Here is a 21,736-nt window from a genome sequence, read left to right on the forward strand (position 1 = left end):
AATAAAGAATAAAAAATAAACAATTAATTAAAAAAAAAAAAGCGCCCTAGCCCGCTTGGCTCGGTAGAGAGAGCATGGGCCTGAGGGTCAAAGTCCAGAGTTCAAGGGCCCTGGCAGGAGGCAGCCAATCAGGGTGCCTCTCACATCGCTGTCTCTCTCTCCGTCTCTCCTCCACTCCCTCTAAGAATCAATGGGAACATCCTGGGTGGAGTAACCATCACAACAGACACCGGGGCGCCCCCGGCTGCCCTTTGTGGTCGCCCAGCGCAGCAGCGAGCCTGGCTCTCCCTCCTCAGCAGCCGAGACGCCACCGCTCCCCTCCTGGCCTGTCCACGGGCCCTGCTCTTCCAGGTCTCCTCACCACCCACCCCCGCGTCCCTGCACGCCCCCTCTGTGCTCGCCATCACCTCGGTCACTCCCCTCTTCACTGGCCGCGATGGCCCTTCCCTCCCTCTCCTCCACCCATACCTCCATTCCCAAACCTGGAAAACCCGAACTCTGAGTCAATACAGCCTGACGAGTTTACAATTTCTCTATCCAAACTGTGGAGTAATTGGGGGAAAACTCCCAAAATAGCAAGGCCAGTTAATCTTATGTGTCAACTGATGGTCACGGTACTTGTCCCACCAGGAACATTTCTTCTGTTGCTTTTCAGAGCGAGTGGAAAGGAGGGGAAGACAGAAAGAGACACATCAATTGGTTGCCTCCCCCACACACCCTGACCTGAGTCAGGGATCGAGCCCACAACCGAGGCATGTGCCCTTGACGAGAATTTGAACCCTCGACCCTTCGTGCACAGACCGGGGTCCTGAACATGGAGCAGAAGAGAGGGGCCCGAGCGGCAGCTCTTGCTCTGGGTGTCCAGCCTGCTGGCCGCCCCCGTCAGATTTCAGATTTGCCAAGCAGCCCGAGGGCACGGCCAACTCCCTAAATGAATGTGTCTGTGAATACACATCCTGCTGGGCCCGGTTCTCTGGAGAGCCCTGGCTGAGGCAGCCGGCCCGAGACCAGTACACCGGGCTCTCTCACCACAGGGACTCCAGACCCTTCTCTCGCCCTTTTCAGGCCCCAAACCTTTCTCCTTCTGGAGCTTTCTCTTCCCCTGAGAAGGCAAAAGCCTTCCAAGGGAGCTCCATTCACTTTTTTTTTTTTTTAATTGATTTTTAACAGAGAGAAAGGGAGAGAGAGAGAGAGCTAGAAACGTCGATGAGGGAGAAACATCGACCAGCTGTCTCTTGCACACCCCCTACCGGGGATGTACCCGCAACCAAGGTACATGCCCTTGACCGGAATCGAACCTGGGACCTCTCAGTCCACAGACTGACGCTCTACCACTGAGCCAAACCGGCTTCGGCCCATTCACTTATTTTTGCACCCCAGCCTTTCTCACACTGTCTTTCCCCCCCACCCCCGAAAGTCTGGCTCTGCATCATTGCCCCCCCTTTTCTCTGCTAAATAGTGTTGTTCCTGCCCAGCTGGTGTGGCTCAGTAATTGAGCATTGACCTATGTACCAGGAAGTCAAGGTTGGATTCCCAGTCAGGGCACTTGCCTGGATTTTGGGCTCGGTCCCCAGTAGGGGGCATACAGGAGGCAGCTGGTCAAGGACTCTCTCTCACTGTTGATGTTTCTATCTCTCTCCTCTCCCTTCCTCTCTGAAATCAATAAAAATATGTATATTTTTATTTTTTTTATTTTTTTTTTTTAAATATATTTTTTATTGATTTTATACAGAGAGGAAGGAAGAGAGATAGAGAGTTAGAAACATCGACGAGAGAGAGTCATCAATCAGCTGCCTCTTGCACACCCCCTACTGGGGATATGCCCGCAACCAAGGTACATGCCCTTGACCGGAATCGAACCCGGGTCCCTTCAGTCCCCAAGCCGACGGTCTATCCATTGAGCCAAACCGGTCCTGGCAAAAATATGTATATTTTTAAAAAGAAAGTGTGAGACCTGGGGACCCAGGCAGGGGGAGATGGGGCTGTGAGGCGGAATCCCAAGCGAGCAGCAAAAAGCAGGGCCCCCGGAGTCGCGCGCACATTGTGCGCAGAGGACTGAATGTTGACTTTGATGCTGGATTGCCTAACGTGAAGAAACAAAGCCTCTGGCGGCACTGTGCCTCAGTCCGGACTGCTTTGAACCCCAGTCCTGGACCAGACCCTGGGGACCCAGGCTCAGGCAGGGGGAGACGGGGCTGTGAGGCGGAATCCCAGGGGAGTGGCAAAAAGCGGAGCCCCCAGAGTCGCGTGCACTGCTCGCAGAGGACAGTCTGTTGACTCTGATCCTGGACTCCCCTAGCGGGAAGGAGAAAAAAAAAAAGCTCCAGACTGGAGGAATGTGACAGGGAGCAGGAGCCCCTGCCGGACACCAGCCAGCCGGGTGCCGGCAGGGACCCGGGCGACAGGCCCCCAGGGGGGCGGGGTGCCCCTGAGCCATCGACCTCTGAGCGCAGACAACGGAGCCAAGGCCGGGGGCTGCTTCCTGGGCGGCGCCGACCCCGGCAACAGGCTGGAGCAGCGCGGGAGCCCGCGGAGAACAAAGGGGTGCCACAGGCCAACCTGCTGAGCTCCCAGGACAAGGAGGAAGAAACCAAAGTTCTCAATGTGAAGACATCAAGTGAGAGCAAAAGATAGTAAAATTACTTAAGAAAGAATACAAAGAAGATCTTGAAAATTCAAAGACTAAGTCAGAACTCAACTCACCAGCCAACATTGCAACATAAATGCATTTAAAAAAAAAAAAAAAAGGACAGAATGTTGGAACAGCGGCGGCCAGGCCTAGAGTGCCCAGGCACAAAGCAATGGCAACCGGGCCCGGAGCAGCAACGGCCAGGCCCCAGAGCAGCAGCAGCCAGAACCAGAGCAACAACAGCCAGCACTGGAGCAGCCAGACCTGGGGCAGTGGCAGCCAGGCCTGAGGCGGAGGCAGCCAAGCCCAGGGAGGCCAGTCCAGGAACACCCAGACCCGGAGTGGCCGGGCCCGGAGAAGCCGGGCCCAGAGCAGCCGGGTTGGGAGCAGCCAGGCCCAGAACAGCAGAAGCCAAGCCCGGAGCATCCAGGCCAGGAGCGGCCAGGCTCGGAGCGACCAGGCCTGGAGCAGCGGCTGCCAGGCTGGGAGCGGCCAGGCTGGGAGCGGCCAGGCCCGGAGCAGCGGCTGCCAGGCTGGGAGTGGCCGGGCCCGGAGTGGCCGGGCCCGGAGCAGCCGGGTCGGGTGCGGCCAGTCCCGGAGCAGCGGCTGCCAGGTCCAGAGCAACTAGGTCGGGAGCGGCAGTGACCAGACCCAGAGCAGCTGGTTGTGGAACGAACCAGAGCAACAGAGGCCAGGCCCGGAGCAGCCAGGCCTGGAACAACTTGCTCCTGGCCTGCCCCTGCCCCACGGCTGCCTCTCAGACATGGCTGGAAACTTCTGTGGGAACTTGAGGGTCTGCTGAATCAAGTGATGAAGGCTTAGATCTGGATGTGTTGAGTTAGTATAGGGCTGGGGTGTTGATCTATGAGTGCCTTGGGTGGGGCCTGGATGAGGCTGGTTGACCTATTTGGAAATGTCTTTTGTGTGAAATGTAACATTGGGCATGTGGTGGTATTATTGATATGAGAAAATGCCAAGTAACTGATTTACTATCTGAAAAGGGATTTACTATCGGGGAAAGGGAGGGAGGAAGAGACTGAACATAAACTGTGCACCTATGGATGAGGACAATGGGGGATGGGGAGGGGGCGGAGGGTGGGGTGGGAACCTGGTGGAGGGGGGAAGAAATGAGGAACCTTTGTAACAATATGAACAATAAAGATTGATTTAAAAAAATAAAAAAATAAAAAGAAAGTGTGGAGGAGGAGAACCAAGATGGCAGCCTAGGTAAGCACCTAAGCTGCTGCCTCACACGACAATATCAAAACAACAACTAGCCGAGGCCGGTTTGGCTCAGTGGATAGAGCCTTGGCCTGCGGAATGAAAGGTTTTGGGTTCAATTCCGGTAAGGGCATGTACCTTGGTTGCAGGCGTGTCCCCATTGGGGGGTGTGCAGGAAGTAGCTAATCGATGCTTCTCTCTCATCGATGTTTCTAGCTTTCTATCCCTCTCTCTTCCTCTGTAAAAACTCAATAAAATATATTAAAACAACAACAACAACAACTAAAATCGGAACGGACATCATCCAAAAACATAGAAAAGCTGGCAGAGTGGGAAATCTACAACTAGAAAGAAGGAGAGAGGCTCACGGATTGGATTGGGAGCCACAAGGCACTGAGATAGGAAGGGGAGCTGAGTGCCTGGCTGGCGGGAGGGAAGGAATTCCTGATTACCCTGAATTCTTTCCAACTGCACTTAACCCCAGCCCCGGCCGAAACCCTGTGGACCCAGGCTGATACAGGTGGAGTATGGACTGTAGAGAAAGGCACCCAGAGACTCAGAGACTGGGAGACCGGGGGAGCCGGGAGCCGCAGCGGGCAGGGTCTACAGTCGCACGCGAGTGAGTGCACTCAGAGGTCTGACTGCGCAGGTTGCCATGGCCTCTCCGTAGCGGAAGGAGTCAGAAGCTCCAGACTACAGAGACCCAACCCAATTCCGGGCGAGCCCCTGGGACACACACGCTCTTGCAGGGGAATCTGGACGGTCAGACGGAAACTCGGGGGTGCAGCAGAAGGCAGAGGTCAGGCAGAAACTCAGGGAGCGCACAAGGGCAGAGCTGACCAGAACCCAAGACTGTCAGCTCAGCCCTGAGACTCCGCCCCATCCAAGCTGAACACAGAGGCTTCTGCAGTTTTGCAAATCTGATCCTATAAGACTGTCTCCAATACAGAAGGTATCCCAGCCGAGGCTGGTTTGGCTCAATGGATAGAGCGTCGGCTTGGGGACTGAAAGGTCCCGGGTTTGATTCCGGTCAAGGGCATATCCCCAGTAGGGGGTGTGCAAGAGGCAGCTGATCGATGACTCTCTCTCATCGATGTTTCTAACTCTCTATCTCTCTCCCTTCCTCTCTGTACAAAATCAATAAAATATATTAAAAACAAAAACAAAAACAAAAAAAAAAACCAGAAGGTATCCCAGAGTAGACACAACTGATACTCACATCCAGTTGGCCTGAAGGTCAATTCCTCCCAGGGTACCAACAATCAAGACTTAACTACAACAAGGCTGTACACGCAGTCCACAAAGGGGAGCACTGAGGAGGCTGACCCACTGGGCCATATAGGACACCAAACACACAAAGCCATCCTACCAACTCTGGGAAGCAGCAAAAATGCCGAGACAAGGAAATTGATCTCAAACTAAAGAGATGGAGGATATAGAGTTCAAAACCACGGTTATAAGGTTATGCAAGAATTTCCTAGAGTTTCGGCGGCTGCGGGCGGGAAATGGCGGAGTATTTGGCCTCCATCTTCGGCACCGAGAAGGACAAAGCCAACTGTTCATTTTATTTCAAAATTGGAGCATGTCATCCTGGAGACAGATGCTCTCGGTTGCACAATAAACCAACCTTTAGCCAGACCATCTTGATTCAAAACATCTACCGTAATCCCCAGAACAGTGCACAGACAGCTGACAGCTCACACTACCACTGCCCTCTTGAACATTTACCGTAACCCTCAAAACTTCCCAGTCTGCTGACGGTTTGCGCTGTGCTGTGAGCGATGTCGAGATGCAGGAACACTGTGATGAGTTTTTTGAGGAGGTTTTCACAGAAATGGAGAAGTATGGCGAGGTGGAGGAGATGAACGTCTGTGATAACCTTGGAGATCACCTCGTCGGAAACGTGTATGTGAAGTTCCGCCGTGAAGAAGATGCGGAGAAGGCTGTGATCAATCTGAACAACCTGGTTCAGCGGGCAGCCCATCCCCGCCGAGCTTTCCTGTGACCGACTTCCGGGAAGCCTGTTGCCGCCGCTGTGGCTTCTGCAACTTCATGCTTCTGAAGCCCACTTCCAGAGCCGAGGCGGGAGCTGCATGGGCGCCGGCGCAGAAGCATCGGCCGAGGTCCCCGTCGAGAGACCGTGGTCGTGGCAGTGGCGGCGGGGACGGGAGTGTGACAGGAGGCGGTCAAGAGATCGTGAGAGATCTGGGCGATTCTGAGCCAGGCCATTTTTACCGTATGTCTGCTAGAAAGTGTTGTAGTTGATTGACCAAACCAGTTCATAATGGGAATTAAAAAAAAAATTTTTTTTTAAAAAAACAAAGATGGGTTTCTGAATAAAATTTGTAGTGATACAAAAAAAAAAAAAAAAAAAAAAAAGAATTTCCTAGAAAAGGCTGATAAATTTCATGAGACCCAACTAAAAATTAAACATAAACTGTCTAGCCGAAACCGGTTTGGCTCAGTGGTAGAGCATCAGTCTGCAGACTGAAAGGTCCCAGGTTCGATTCCAGTCAAGGGCATGTGCATTGGTTGCGGGCACATCCCTGGTAGGGGGTGTGCAGGAGGCAGCTGGTTGATGTTTCTCTCTCATCGACATTTCTAGCTCTCTATTCCTCTTTCCTTCTCTCTGTAAAAAATCAATAAAATGTATTTAAAAAATAAAAAATAAAAATAAACTGTCTAAATTGGAAAATATTATGCAGAGATCCAACAGCAGACTGGAGGAACACGAATCAGGTCAAAGAGTTAGAATATAAAGAACCAAAAGACACTCCTCTGGAGAAGCAAGAAGATAAGAGAGTCCAGAAAGTTGAAGATAATATAAGGAGCCTCTGGGACAACTTCAAGTGAACCAACATCAGAATTATGGGGGTGCCAGAAGAAGAGAGAGAGCAAGATACTGAAAACATATTTGAAGAAATAATATCAGAAAACTTCCTTCACCTGGTGAAAGAAATAGACTTACAAGAACAGGAAGCGTACAGAACCCCGAACAAGAGGAATCCAAAGAGGACCACACCAAGACACATCATAATTAAAATGCCAAGGGCAAAAGACAAAAAGAGGATCTTACAAGCAGCAAGAGAAATGCAGTTGGTTATAAAGGAGCACCCATACGATTATCAGCTGATTTCTCAACGGAAACTATACAGGATAGAAGGGAGTGGCAAGAAATATTCAAAGTGATGAATAGTGAGTACCTACAACCAAGATTACTCTACCCAGAAAAGTTATCATTCAGAATTGAAGGGCAAATAAAGAGCTTCACAGATAAGAAAAAGTTAAAGGAGCCAGGACTGGTTTGGCTCAATGGATAGAGCATTGGCTTGGGGACTGAAAGGTCCCGGGTTCGATTCTGGTCAAGGGCATGTATCTTGGTTGCAGGCATATCCCCAGTAGGGGGTGTGCAAGAGGCAACTGATCGATGATTCTCTTTCATCGATGTTTCTAACTATCTCTCTCCCTTCCTCTCTGTACAAAATCAATAAAATATATTTTTTTAAAAAGGAAGAAAAAAAAGTTATAGGAGTTCATCACCATCAAACCAGCATTATATGAAATGCTGAAAGGTATTATTTAAGAAGAGGAAGAAGACCAAGTGAATTAAAAAATCTGAGGAACAGAATAAACTGGTGAATAGAATAGAATCAAGGGCAAAGAAAGGGAGTGGATTGATAATTATCAGGGGGAAAGAGGTGTTGGGTTGCAAAAAGAGACTGGATTAAAATCGTACACCTATGGATGAGGACAATGGTGGGGGGTGGGGGGAGAAGGGAGGTAAAGGCAGAGGGTGGGGCGGGAACCGGGTGGAAGGGAGCTGTGGGGGGAAAAAGGAGAAACAATTGTAATAATCTGAGCAATAAAGATTTATTTAAATAAATAAATAAATAAATAAAATAAAAAATAAAAAGCAAGTGTGGTTCCTAGAGCAAAGGCTGATGCCTCCACCGCTGATCGAACCCCATTTTCTTCCTCCTTCAAAAGCCCCTCAATCATTACAGCCCGGCCCCCTCTCCTGCATCTTTGACTTTGAAACAGACGGAGGAGCCTGGACCTGGTTCCTCTCCAGGCATCTCCTTCCTTCCTGTCCGAGCCCGGAAGCAGCGGCTCGGCTGGACGTCCTCGAGCCGCCTGGCCTCCGCTCCCTCCCCACGGAGCTGCTGCGAGGAGGGAGCGGGACCCTGCGATGCTCAGCCCGTGGGCGCACAGGCCTTACTTCACGTCACGTGAGCGGCCTTCGGGGAAACTCCATCCACTCCCTCCGTTTTCTCCTCATTCTCATCCCTCCTGCATCACCTCCTCTCTGCACCTGTCCCTCAGACACTGTGCTGCTCAGGTCCTGTCCTGCTGTCTCCTCTCCTGCCGCCCTCTGCCAGGACTCGTCCACACTCAGGATTTTAGCCATTGCTTGCCTTCTCTCTCTCTTTTTTTTAATTATTGATTTCAGAGAGGAAGGGAGAGAGCGAAACATCAATGATGACAGAGTCATTGATCGACTGCCTCCTGCGCACCCCACACTGGGGATGGAGCCCACAACCTGGACCAGGAACCGAACTCATGATCTCCTGGTTCATAGGTCAATGCCCAACCACTGAGCCACGCCGGCTGGGCTCACCTTCTCACTTTATCCCACACCTCTCCTCTGCCCCAGACTCACGTATTCAATTAGAAAATGTCCGGAGGATATATCTCACCCCCAACTGTAGTGATTTATAAAACAGACACTTTTCTGAGCATCAGGAATCTGGGAGGGACTTTGCTGAGTGTTTCTGGCTCAGGGCGTCTCAGGAAGTTTCAGCAAAGCTGACCCCCTGGACCACGCCTGGAGGACTTGTCTGGGCCTGAAGATATGCTTCTGAGCTTGTCCATACACGTGACTGGAGTCTCAGCTCCTCCAGACCCCTTGCTGTGTGGTGCTCCCCAGGGGGTGTGCGGGAAGCAGCCACACTCCTGAGTGCACCGAGGAACGCCGAAGGCCGATGGCCTTGGACTGTAGCAGGGCTAGCCAAGCACCACGGTTCTGTGGAGATAGTGGTAGCTCGAAGCAATTTCCTGATCTGATAGCCTCAAAGTAAATGTTTCCTGGAACTTACTGATCTTTACTGACCTTTATTGACCTCAGAGACAGTCTGTCTGCTACCTGTTTGCCATGCTTTACTGAGGGCAGGGTATGTATCTAAAACTGAACAAAAAGCAGTAAGACCAGGTTTCAGTGTGCCTCTCCAAGAAAGTCTCCCTCCACCTGGCCCCCATGCTTTCATCAACAAATCAGCAAATGACAAGTGCTGGAGAGAAGGCAGAGAAAAAGGAACCCTCGTGCACTGCTGGTGGGAATGCAGACTGGTGCAGCCACTGTGGAGAACAGTATGGAATTTCCTTTAAAAAATAAAAATAAAAATGGAACGACCATTTGACCCAGTGATCCCACTTCTAGAAATATATCCAAGAAACCAGAAACACCAATCAGAAAGGATATATGCACCCGTAAGTTCATAGCAGCACAATTCACCATAGCTAAGATTTGGAAACAGCCTAAGTGCCCATCAGCAGATGAGTGGATTAGAAAACCGTGGCACATCTACACATGGGATACTATGCTGCTGTAAAAAAGAAGGAACTTTTACCATTTGCAACAGTGTGGATGGGCCTGGAGAGCATTATGCTGAGTGAAATAACCCCTCAGAGAAAGATAAGTATCACATGATCTCACTCATTTATGGAATTTTTGATGAACAAAAACAGATCCAGAGACAAAGAAGCATTGATCCGATGCTCAGTGCTCAAAGGGAAGGCAGGGGAGGACTGGACTAAAGGGGAGAGATCAACCAAAGGACTTGTATGCATGCATATGAGCCTAAGCAACGGACACAGACACGGGGAGAAGGCAGAGGGCTTACGGGTGTGGGACAATGGGAGGATAAGGACACATTTGTAATACCTTAGTCAATAAAGGGAAGGAAGAAGAAAAGCCCCATGCCTTCTAAATTTGTGTTTCTTTTCATTTGTGCTTGGCCCTCCTTCAGATCCCGAACCCTAGCCATGCAGGTCTCGGCTCCCAGGTCCGACAGAGGGAGCATCCAAGCGAGAGCCAGGAGCAAGCCCAGTGCTTTCTGTGGCCTCGCCGTGGCCTCTCTCGCCGTGGCCTCTGCTGTGTGCTCCTGGCCACAAACCCACCCTGCGACCATGTGTCAATCCATTCTGTGCTGCCATTCCATTCTTTCCGGTTCCCATAGGCTCTTCACACAATTAAAAGCTTTCTGGTTTTTTTCAGGGTAAAAACCAAGCTCTTCAGCACAGCCTGCAAAGCCACCAGCAACCCTGCCAGTGGCTAGACTCTCTCCAGGCCCACCTTTTTATTATTATTATTTTTAAATATATTTTATTGATTTTACACAGAGAGGAATTGAGAGGGACAGAGAGTTAGAAACGTTGATGAGAGAGAAACACCACCAGCTGCCTCCTGCACACCCCCCACTGGGGATGTGCCTGCAACCAAGGTACATGCCCTTCACCAGAATCGAACCTGGGACCTTTCAGTCCGCAGGCCGACGCTCTATCCACTGAGCCAAACCGGTCCCGGCCCATCTTTTTATTATTATTGCTAGAGGCCTGGTGACGGATTCGTGCACATTGAAAGGAAATTTATGGTGTTTCTCCTTTTTCCGTGTCCCGCACGGAAAAAGGACAGGTTCCTGAGGGGAGGAGCTGGGGATTAAGAAATTAGAGAATGAAGGAGACAAGAGGCAGAAATAGATTCATAAAGCTGGGCGCTAGGTGGGTGTCATCTCTGTGATGGAGAGACAGTCACACTCACCACAGACAACACAGCATATATATTGGCTTCCAAAGGGGAGTTTAAGGTCAAAAGGAGCTTCCAGTGTGCCCAGATCCCATTCATCAAAATCTGGGTAAGCTCCTCATTTTTTGGTACAAGATTTAGCATATCAAGACCTGGGTGAGTCAAGGTCCTATTTGTTCCTCATTCCAAGCACATGGATTAAGAAATCAGCACTAATAACAGGATTCTGCCAGTGCCCTCGGGCTCAGCTGATAAGAATTAAAAGAATGTCCCTGTGCCTGCTCAGGTGGCTCTCTACAGAATTAATTCGAAAAAGGATTGTAAAGGCCGGGGAGGGGTGGGGGAGGGCTCCAGGGTGTGTCCGGCCGTCTCCCCCAGTCCCAATTGACCAAACCCCAGCAACAAGCTAACCTGCTGGTCGGGGTGTCTACCCCCTGGTGGTCAGTGCGCATCATAGCAACTGGTCAAGCAGTTGATCAACAATTGGACACTTAGCATATTAGGCTTTTATTATATAGGACTAGAGGCCCAGTGCATGAAATTCATGCATGTGGGGTGTCCCTCAGCCCAGCCTGCACCCTCTCCAATCTGGGACCCCTCTCACAATCCAGGACTGCTGGTTCCCAACTGCTCACCTGCCTGCCTTTCTGATTGCCCCTAACTGCTTCTGCCTGCCAGCCTGATCACTCCCTAACCACTCACCTGCCAGCCTGATTGACCCCTAACTACTCCCCTGCCAGCCTATTTACCCCTAACTGCCCTCCCCTGCAGGCCTGGTCACCCCTAACTGCCCTCCCCTTCAGGCCTGGTCACCCCTAACTGCCCTCCCCTGCAGGCCTAGTCACCCCTAACTGCTCTCCCCTACAGGCCTGGGTGTCCCCCCCCCAACTGCCCTTCCCTGTAGGCCTGGTCACCCCCACCTTCCCTCCTCTGCTGGCCTGGTCACCCCTAACTGTCCTCTCTTGCAGGCTTGATTGCCCCCAACTGCCCTCCCTTGCAGGCCTGGTCCCTCCCAACTACCCTTCCCTGCTGGCCGTCTTGTGGTAGCCATCTTGTGTCCACATGGGGGCAGTCATTTTGTGTGTTAGAGTGATGGTCAATGTGCATATTACTCTTTTATTAGATAGGATAGACCTGGTGCATGGATGGGGGCCAGCTGGTTTGCCCTGAAGGGTGTCCTGGATCAGTGTGGGGGTTCCCTTGGGGTGTGGGGTGGCCTGATCAAGGGGCCTTATCCCTGGCAACCCAAGCGGAGGCCTGGTATCTGGGATTTATTTATCTTCTATAATTGAAACTTTGTAGCCTGGAGTGGAGGCCTGGGCCAGCAAGGGTGTGTGGAAAGCTTGGCTTCTTCCATTGCTGGGAAACCCAAGCCCCCTGCTTTCTCCATGACAGCAGCCATCTTGGTTGGGTTAATTTGCATAGTCGATCCTGATTGGCTTGTGGGTGTGGTGAAGTGATGGTTAATTTACATATTATGCTTTTATATAATAGAATTATCTTTTTAAAATATATTTTATTGATTTTTCACAGAGTAAGAGAGAGGGATAGAGAGTTAGAAACATCGATGAGAGAGAATCATCGACCAGCTGCCTCTTGCACACCCCCTACTGGGGATGTGCCCACAACCAAGGTACATACCCTTGACCAGAATCGAACCCGGGACCTTTCAGTTTGCAGGCCGATGCTCTATCCACTAAACCAAACCGGTTTCGGCTAGAATTATCTTTTTAATTATTGATTTCAGAGAGGAAGGGAGAGGGAGAGAGATAGAAACATCAATGATGAGAATCATTGATTGGCTACCTCCTGCATGCCCTGCACTGGGGATCGAGCCCATAACCTGGGCCTGTGCCCTGACTGGGAATTGAATTCTGACCTGGTTCATAGGTTGATGCTCAATCACTGAGCCAAGCAAATTCTAATTTCTATGCCATCTCCTTCTCCACTCACCCTATAATCTTGGGGAGATAATGAGTTGCCTCTGTGTCTATCTGCATGAAGGGTTAATAGAAAGGAGAAGATTAATTACTTAAATTAATATTTATTGAACCAGATCCTGTGCTAGACACTCTTTCATAAATTAACTGAGTGACAGACGCAGTATCGGGACGAGACAGACTGTCTACCCTTCCCACAGAGGAGGATCGGCACTCCGGGCAGCTACGTGGGTAATTTGGCCCAAGCTGTGAAGCTGGAAGCAGGCGTGGGCAACATTAGAAAGAAAATGGAGCATCCATGTCTTTTCCATCCGAGCAAGGAGATCTGTCATTCTCATGGCCTCTTCCAGCCTCAGGCCTCAAGGACAGAGGCCTCGCCGTGTCCCGTGGGACCAAATCTGGTCTGCTGAGCGCTGCATCTCACCTCCAGGCTCAGCTCCAGGGCTTCTCCCAGTGTGTCCTCCTACAGATCAGGGCAATGACCTCCTGCGTGCCTCCTGCATGTGTGCATGTGTGCATGTGTGTGTGTGTGCACTAACGTGCGTGCGTGCTTGTTAATCCTCACCCGAGGATATTTTTTCCCATTGATTTTTAGAGAGAGTGGAAGGGGGAGAAGGAGGGCAAGGGAGAAAGAGAGAGAGACACATCGATGGGTTGCCTCCTGCAGGTGCCCTGACCAGGCCTGGAGATCAAACAGGAAACCGAGGTACATGCCCTTGACTTGGAATCAAACACATGACCCTTTGGTCTGGTCTGCGGGCTGACACTCTAGCCAAGGAGCCACCAGCCAGGGCCTGCACCTCCATTTCTCACACCTGTCATATGTTGCTAGAGGAATGGGAAGGAATGAGTCTTCCCATTTTAGGTGAGAAAAATGGAGGTTCAGAGTGACTTACCTAAGCCTATGGCTCCACTCATCAGCTAGAGGCCCCCAGGGGAGGCTGAAAGGCCCCTGGAGCCCCCAGACCCACTTCCCTAAGGCCGGGGGGAGGGGCTTTATCGGGAACGGCAGTGCAGCCCTCAGACCTGGGCTCTCAGCGGAGGCTTTCTGGTTGCAAAACGACCAGCGTCCGGAAAAAACGATGCTATCACTCAGAGAGCGATCTGCGGGAGGAGGACCCCGGCGGAGCACAGAGCGGGTCTGCGGGAGGAGGACCCCGGCGGAGCACAGAGCGGGTCTGCGGGAGGAGGACCCCGGCGGAGCACAGAGCGGGTCTGCGGGAGGAGGGCCCCGGCGGAGCACAGAGCGGGTCTGCGGGAGGAGGACCCCGGCGGAGCACAGAGCGGGTCTGCGGGAGGAGGGCCCCGGCGGAGCACAGAGCGGGTCTGCGGGAGGAGGACCCCGGCGGAGCACAGAGCGGGTCTGCGGGAGGAGGACCCCGGCGGAGCACAGAGCGGGTCTGCGGGAGGAGGACCCCGGCGGAGCACAGAGCGGGTCTGCGGGAGGAGGACCCCGGCCGAGCACAGAGCGGGTCTGGGGGAGGAGGACCCCGGCGGAGCACAGAGCGGGTCTGGGGGAGGAGGACCCCGGCGGAGCACAGAGCGGGTCTGGGGGAGGAGGACCCCGGCGGAGCACAGAGCGGGTCTGGGGGAGGAGGACCCCGGCCGAGCACAGAGAGAGCCTGGGAGCTCCAGGCGGAACTTCTCTGGCCTTCCCGTCCCTGGTGCCTTGCACAGGGCAGGGACATGGTGGCTGCTTTACACGTGCTGGCTAACTTGAACGTGGGACTCCGAAGGAAAGAGGCAGGGGAGGGAACTTGAGGGAGCTCAGGATTGAGAACCCAGCAGGGGGAGACAGCTAGAGAGAGTGGGTCCAGATTTGAGACACCAGCACTTGTGTTTCGGGTTTGCTGAGGCCGCGCAGAGTTCTCCGGGGGCGGGGCGCGGCTGCCAGGCCTCGTGTTTCCCAGGAGTCTTAGCTGAGAGGCTGAGTTATCCTTTCACTCCTGAGCCTGGCCTCCCCTCCTCTCAGCTCCCCAAACCCTTCTCCACCACCGTGATGGGATAATTAGATGTGAGAGCTCAGCACAGATGATGCTCCAGTTGCTTAGCAACTAATGGTTTCCATGGAGACCACAAAGCACAGCCTCCAGAGCCATCAGTGAGCAGCTTGGCAGGGCAGGGAGAAGACACAACTCTCAGCTCCTCCAGGAACCTGGGGGGGGGGGGGGGTAGAAGAGGGGGGCGCCAGGGCGGGGGGCGGGGGTTGGAGGGAAAGGGCGGGTTTAAAGCTGCAGGCCCTCTATCCCTTTAGTGCTGGCCTGAGCTCTGCTCACAGGTTCGGGTGGGGCAGGGCTTCGGAGTGTCCCACACAGCCCTCCCGCGTACACCCAGCTTCGCCCCTTCTGCTCCTGGTTGGTGCCGCCATGGAGACAGACTCCCCCAGCCCCTGCGGAGAGCCCTCCTGGCCAGGGCACCCCGACTGAGGGACACCCCAACGGGAGAGCCCAGGAAGCCCTTCCCGGAGTCCACCTCCTGGTCAGCCTCCTCCCTCTGAGCTCCTCTCACGCACAAAGCTCCTCTGGTTTGCACACGATGGCAGACTCTGATCTAAAGAGGACAGAGGCCAAGAGCGAGGAGAGCAGAATCCGGTTCTTCGGGAGGGCGGCCGGCCGGAGGCGGGAACCTGGCCTGGGGCCAGCACATGGCCCAGGTGTCTGGCCGCTCAGACCATTGGCCTGGCTGCTCGTTGTCGATGCGGGACTTCAGGCCTCACCTCAGACCCACTGAACCTGAGCCTGATTTTAACAGGAGGCGCCCGCCCGCGTGGCTCAGTGCTGAGCGCTGACCTGTGAGCCAGAGGTCCCGGCTGGGTTCCTGGCCAGGGTCCATGCCCGGGCTGCAGGGGGCAGCCGATCCAAGACTCTCTCTCCATCGATGTTCCCCCGCCCCCCTCGCCCTTCCTCTCTGAAATCAATAAAAGTACATTGTAGATGCCTGGAGCAGCGCACGTTAGACTGGGAGGAGCACTGTCTAAGGCCCCCGCCCCTCTTCGCTGTCCCCCTTGCTTGCACCCAGGCTTTGCCCCGCTGAGGGCACAGCCTCCCGCCCCTCGCTTTGCCGAGGACCCAGACCTGCGCCGGGCCGGGGAAGACAGGGTCAGGCGCTAACGGACCGGACACTCGGGCTGCGCGGCCGCCGCTGGATCCCGGCGGGACGCCCCCTGCTGCACGTCCTCCCCGCCAGGCGAGTGGGGGCGGCAACTGCTCCACGCTGTTCCTCCTCCCACCCGCTGCCTCTAACCCCAAGGACCACTCCCCCGTGAGGCCAGCCAGACACGCACCAGCCTGCGGACCCTCCGTCCCCCGGCCCGCATCCCACAGGGCCCGCTCCTCTGGAGTCTGTTTCCACGTCTGCAAAGGGGAGCTAGTGCCCCCAGTGCCCAGCACCCGGGAGGACAAACGTTGGAGCCCACAGCCCCGTATCCCGGACTCCCCTCCGCTCCCATCCCATCTCCCTCAGCACAGGGTGCGGCAGCCAGAGGGGCGGGCGTTTTCACCTTCTCCCGGCCTCTGTCCGGTTCTCAGACACTCCTCAGGCTGAGCCCGGCGCCCTGCTCCCCGAGCCTCCCACCCCCACTCCCAGCACCGCTCCCCCCTGCGCCCCACAGCGGGGCCTGGGCCTCGGGCACTCAGAATCAGGGCCCCTTTTTTCGCATATGTATGTTTTTTATTTCAGAAAGGAAGGAGAAGGGAGAGGGAGAGAGAAACATCCATGATGAGAGGGAACCATGGATGGGCTGCCTCCTGCACGCCCCGCCCTGGGAATCCAGCCTGCACCCGGGCTGACCTCCGGTTCCTGGTGACACAGCCTGAGGCCTGGCCGGCGGCCTTGGAGCCCTGGGCGCTGCTGCCCCTGCACAGCCGCGCCGTCCTCGCAGCCGGGCCTCGGCGCGGCTCCCTGTCCTGAGCCGGGGCCCTCAGAGCTCGCTGCCTCCAGGGCCTCCCGCCACCGGGGAGCGGCCCCCAGACTGGGCTCCACACGGCAGCACCCACCGGCGCCCTCCAGGTGTGGGCCCAGAGAAGGGGGGATTTCCACCCCTCCCCTCCCCCCCACCCCCTCCTCCCCCCACCCACCCCACCCCTCCCCCCACCCCATCCCACCCCACCCCCCTCCTTCCTCCACCCCCCCCACCCCTCCTCCCCCACCCCCACCCCCACCCCCACCCCCCATTCCAACCCTAACCCCCACCCCTTAGTTACCACCACCCCCCTCCCCACTGCTCCCCCCTGGCAGCTGACTAAGCCACCAAGATGCTTACTCTGGGCCTGAGGGCAGCTCCCCATCCTGAAAAACCTGTCTGCCCCTACCTACCCTCCCCCCCACCCGCAGGCTGGAAAGCCCAAGGGGCAGGTTGGACGAGATTCCTCTCCCGCCCCTCCCGCCCCAGGACAAAACCGCGGCCCCGGGCGAGGCCTCACTTGCCTCCAGAAGCCCCAGCCGCCGGCATCGATCCAGCGCCCAGCAGCTATGGCGTCCCTGCTACCCAGCCGGGCCTTGCCCTTGACCCTGGTCCTGATGGTTACCCTGGCCCCAGGGGCTGCAGGTCTCTGCCGTGTGGGGGAGGGGGGCCTGGACGGGCAGCCCCCGTGCCTTCCAGTCTCAGAAAGAGGGGCTCGCCCGGCCAGGCGGGGTGGGGACTGGGATGGCAGTGACTGGTCATCGGTCACTACAGCCGGTCCTCGGCCTGGCCCGGAGGCAGAGCGCCCGGGCGGGGCGGGGGGCTGGGCCCGGATCTGCCGGCCGGTAGGCACCGGCTCCTGCAGCCCACGCCTGCCACCTGGCGGTCGGACCAGCAAAGGTCCGTGTCCGGCCAACAGACTGCAGGGCGGGAGAGGCAGCTGGGGGGAGGCCTGACAGTGGAGCCCCTGACGTCCCCTGTCCCCCCCGCAGTCTTCAACATCTCCAGCCTCGCCGGCCTGCTGGCCCCGGCGCTCACCGAGAGCCTGCTGGTGGCCTTGCCCCCCTGCCACCTCACCGGGGGCAACGCCACCCTGACGGTCCGCAGAGCCAATGACAGCACAGGTCTGCCCGGGCCCGGGCACCGCCCTGCCCGCCACGCCCGCCCCTCGCCCCCGCGGCCAGCGCGCGCTGTGAACGCCCCCTCGGCCTCCAGAAGCCCGACCCCGACCCGTCCCCAACGCGTCCCTCCCCGCAGTGCTGACCGCTCCCCGTCCCCTCCCCCTCCCCGCAGTGCTGACCCCTCCCCGTCCCCTCCCCCTCCCCGCAGTGCTGACCCCTCCCCGTCCCTCCCCCCGCAGTGCTGACCCCTCCCCGTCCCTCCCCCCGCAGTGCTGACCCCTCCCCGTCCCCTCCCCGCAGTGCTGACCCCTCCCCCTCCCCCCCCCCGCAGTGCTGACCCCTCCCCGTCCCTCCCCGCAGTGCTGACCCCTCCCCCTCCCCCCCCCGCAGTGCTGACCCCTCCCCGTCCCCTCCCCACAGTGCTGACCCCTCCCCCTCCCCTCCCCGCAGTGTTGACCCCTCCCCTCCCCCCGCAGTGCTGACCCCTCCCCGTCCCCTCCCTGCAGTGCTGACCCCTCCCCCCTCCCCTCCCCGCAGTGCTGACCTCTCCCCTCCCCCGTCCCTCCCCGCAGTGCTGACCCCTCCCCGTCCCTCCCCGCAGTGCTGACCCCTCCCCGTCCCCTCCCCACAGTGCTGACCCCTCCCCCTCCCCTCCCCGCAGTGCTGACCCCTCCCCTCCCCCCCGCAGTGTTGACCCCTCCCCGTCCCCTCCCTGCAGTGCTGACCCCTCCCCCTCCCCTCCCCGCAGTGCTGACCTCTCCCCTCCCCCTCCCTCCCCGCAGTGCTGACCCCTCCCCGTCCCCTCCCCGCAGTGCTGACCCTCCCCCTCCCCTCCCCGCAGTGCTGACCCTCCCCCTCCCCTCCCTCCCCGCAGTGCTGACCCTCCCCCTCCCCTCCCCGCAGTGCTGACCCCTCCCCCTCCCTCCCTCCCCGCAGTGCTGACCCTCCCCTCCCTCCCCGCAGTGCTGACCCTCCCCTCCCTCCCCGCAGTGCTGACACGTGGCTTCGTGGTGCCGCCCTGCCGCGGGCGAAGGGAGCTGGTGAGCGTGGTGGACAGCGGGGCTGGCTTCACCGTCACCCGGCTCAGCGCCTACCAGGTGACAGGCCTCGCACCCGGAACCAAATACTAGTAGGTGCCGGGCCGGCCCGCGGCCCGCAGCGGGCGGCCGGGGGGACGTGGTCACCTGGGGGAGGGGCACAGCTGCGGGCTCTCCGGCCAGTCCGCGCTTCTCTCCCCATCGATGCTTCTCTCCGAGCCTCCCTCTCTGAAAACAAATAATAAAAATATTAAAAAGAACGGGCGCTCGGGGCGGCGCCCGGGGCCAATGGGAGGCTGGCTGGGCTCCCGCGTCCCGCCCAGACGCGCCTGAGGGTCCCCTCTCCTCTCTCCTAACCCAAAGCGTCTCCTACCGGGTGCGGAAGGGGGCGGCCACCGAGTCCAGCCGAGAGGTCCCCATGTCCACCCTTCCTCGTGAGTACCCGCAGCCGGCACTTATCGCGTGCGTGTGCTCTGATTGATTTGGAGGTTTGTGGTTCACCTACTATGCGCTCCTTGGGGATGGCCGCACCCTGGGCGGAGCCGCTGCCGCGCCCTCCGCGTGGCCCTCTGCCCGCCACGCCGAAGCCCTCCGCGGGCGCCGGGCCCGCTGACTGCCGTGGCCCCCTGGACGGTCCCGGGTGGGCGTCTGGCCCCGCGGATGGCCGGGGCGCTGGGCGAGTGGGCAGGCGAAAGGGTGCCCGGCCGAGCCTGGAGGAGACACGCCCTGACCTCCCGCCCCCCGCAGGACGCGAGGCGGCCTCCATCGGGCTGGGGATGGCCCGCACGGGCGGCATGGTGGTCATCACCGTGCTGCTCTCCGTCGCCATGTTCCTGCTGGTCGTGGGCCTCATCGTGGCCCTGGCCCTGGGCGCCCGGAAGTGAGGAGGCCTCGCGGGCGGACGGGGCTCGGCCAGGAGGTTGGCACTGGCCGGCTCTCCAGCCCAGAGCTGGGCCTTCGCTCCTGACAAGCCAGCCTGTTCCCCCACCTGTCTGGCTCCTTGGTCACCCTCCTCCCTCTGCTCCTCCCCTGGTCTCAGGCCCCCTTTCCCAGCCCCCCTGTCTGCTTCCTCCCCCTGCTCCTGTCACAGCGAGTTCCCGCCCTTTCTCTTCTGAAATTGCCTCCAAGGATACGTCCCAGTGCCCGGGCCCCTACAATGACTGGGATCCTGTCCCGTCCCAGTCAGGACACAGAACCAGGTTGTGGGCTTGATCCATAACGGGGTGGACATGAAGCAATCGATCCATACTTTGCTCTCACCTCTCTCTCTCTCTCTCCCTCTCCGAAAATCAATTAAAAATATTTTTTTAAAAAAATAAAGCCTGGCTGGTGTGGCTCAGTGGTTGAGTGTTGACCTATGAACCAGGAGGTCCTGGTTCAATTCCAGGTCAGGGGCACAAGCCTGGGTTGTGGGCTCGATCCCAAGTAGGAGGCAGCCGATCATGGTTCCCACTCCTCTCTCTCTACCTCCCCCCTCCTCTCTGATATCAATAAAAATGTGTTTAAAATTAATTAATTAATTAAGCCAGCCGCTGCCCCTGCTGCGTGTGTCCCTCCTGTGGCCCCGCTCCCCCCCCCCCCCCGCCCCCATTCCTCAGCTCCCGCAGCCAGCGGGGGTTCGGGTCAGAGTCCTCAGACCCACAGCGAGCCCCCAAGCAGGGCTGGTGCACCACAAGGGGGCAGAGAGGCCACAGGGCCTGGGTGTGAGTGGCGTGGGCACAGCTGGCAGAGCAGGGGAAGCCTGATTGGGGAAAGACAGGGCCCCCGGGGAGACCAAGGCCAGGATGGGGCTCTGGAAGGAGGGAGCGGGCGTGGAGTAACCTGGTGGGCAGAGACAAGAGCGGGGACGTGGTAACAGAGGGAAAGAGCAGGAGTTGCCCTCACTCAGTTCAAGAAAATGCCCCCCGCCCCCCGCACGCTCCTCGACCAGGCCCAGGGCTGAGGAGCAGCCTGCACAGAGGTACCTGCCCTTGGCCAGAACCGAACCTGGGACGCCTTGGTCTGAAGCCCGATGCTCTGTCCAGTGTGCCAAACCTGAAAAGGAAAATGGGGGGGCGGGAGCTCAGTGTCTGGTTAAAACCATGGTCTTACTTCCCGCTCTGATAGCACGCCCCACGCCCTGCCGAACCCACTGGGCGGAGCTGCTGGGACCCTCAGGGTCAGAGGCTCCTGAGTTCAGTTCAGCCTTAGACCCGGAAGCAGATCTGCTACATAAAGGTTACACTTTCCTCCCTCAGAGCTGGCTGGTCCTTCGGCCACAACAGCACGACTGGGAATCGAACCGTGGATTCCTGGTTCATAGGTGAATGCTCAACCACTGAGCAACACCGGCCGGGCCGAAAACACACTTCTCAGTTGATTTTTATAGAAATAGAGGGAGGAAGGGAGGGAGGGAGACAGGGAGGGGAGCAGGGAGGGGAACAGGGAGGGAGGGAGGAAGAGGAGGAGGGAGGGAGGGAAGGAGAGAGACAGGGATTTGTTCATTCATTTATGTATCCAATGGTTGCATTACTGTATGTGCCCTGACCTTGGTGCATTGGGAGGATAGTTCAACCAACTGAGCCACTCGGCCAGGGCCAAAACCAAATTTAAAAAAATATATACTTTATTGATTTTTTACAGAGAGGAAGAGAGAGGGATAGAGAGTTAGAATCATCGACCAGCTGCCTCCTGCACACTCTCTACCGGGGATGTGCCCACAACCAAGGTACATGCCCTTGACCGGAATCGAACCTGGGACCCTTCAGTCCGCAGGCCGACGCTCTATCCACTGAGCCAAACCGGTATAAAGGATATTGTTGGGCCCTGGCCGGTGTGGCTCAGGAGATAGAGCGCCGCCTTCAGACCAAAAGGTCCGGGTTCGATTCCAGTCAAGGGCACGTTCCTTGGTTACAGCCTCCTCCCTGGCCTGAGCCCTGGTCAGGCTCATACAGGACGAAACCAGTCAGTGTGTTTTTCTCACATCGATGTTTCTCTGTCTCTCCCCCTCCCTTCCACTCTCCCTAAAACCTGGGGGAATATATCCTCGGCGGAGGATTAACAACAACAAAATGTTCTCATTTCTGATTTCCTGGTTATGTGAGCC

General features: G+C 56.9%; 1 protein-coding gene and 1 pseudogene across 1 annotated transcript; both read left to right on the forward strand.

Annotated features, from left to right (window-relative positions):
- Window positions 1-5,639: 5,639 nt before the first annotated feature.
- LOC118710584 lies at window positions 5,640-6,159 on the forward strand (annotated as a pseudogene).
- A 10,830-nt stretch (window positions 6,160-16,989) lies between these two features.
- UPK2 (uroplakin 2) lies at window positions 16,990-19,746 on the forward strand. Its single transcript, XM_036423146.2, has 5 exons — window positions 16,990-17,138; window positions 17,486-17,617; window positions 18,605-18,743; window positions 19,015-19,085; window positions 19,399-19,746. Exons 1-5 carry the CDS (start codon window positions 17,063-17,065, stop codon window positions 19,533-19,535), a joined length of 555 nt encoding a protein of 184 aa, XP_036279039.1. The 5' UTR covers window positions 16,990-17,062; the 3' UTR covers window positions 19,536-19,746.
- Window positions 19,747-21,736: the final 1,990 nt, after the last annotated feature.

This window comes from Pipistrellus kuhlii, unplaced genomic scaffold (genome assembly GCF_014108245.1).
Source record: "Pipistrellus kuhlii isolate mPipKuh1 unplaced genomic scaffold, mPipKuh1.p scaffold_m20_p_77, whole genome shotgun sequence".
Lineage (NCBI taxonomy): Eukaryota > Metazoa > Chordata > Mammalia > Chiroptera > Vespertilionidae > Pipistrellus > Pipistrellus kuhlii.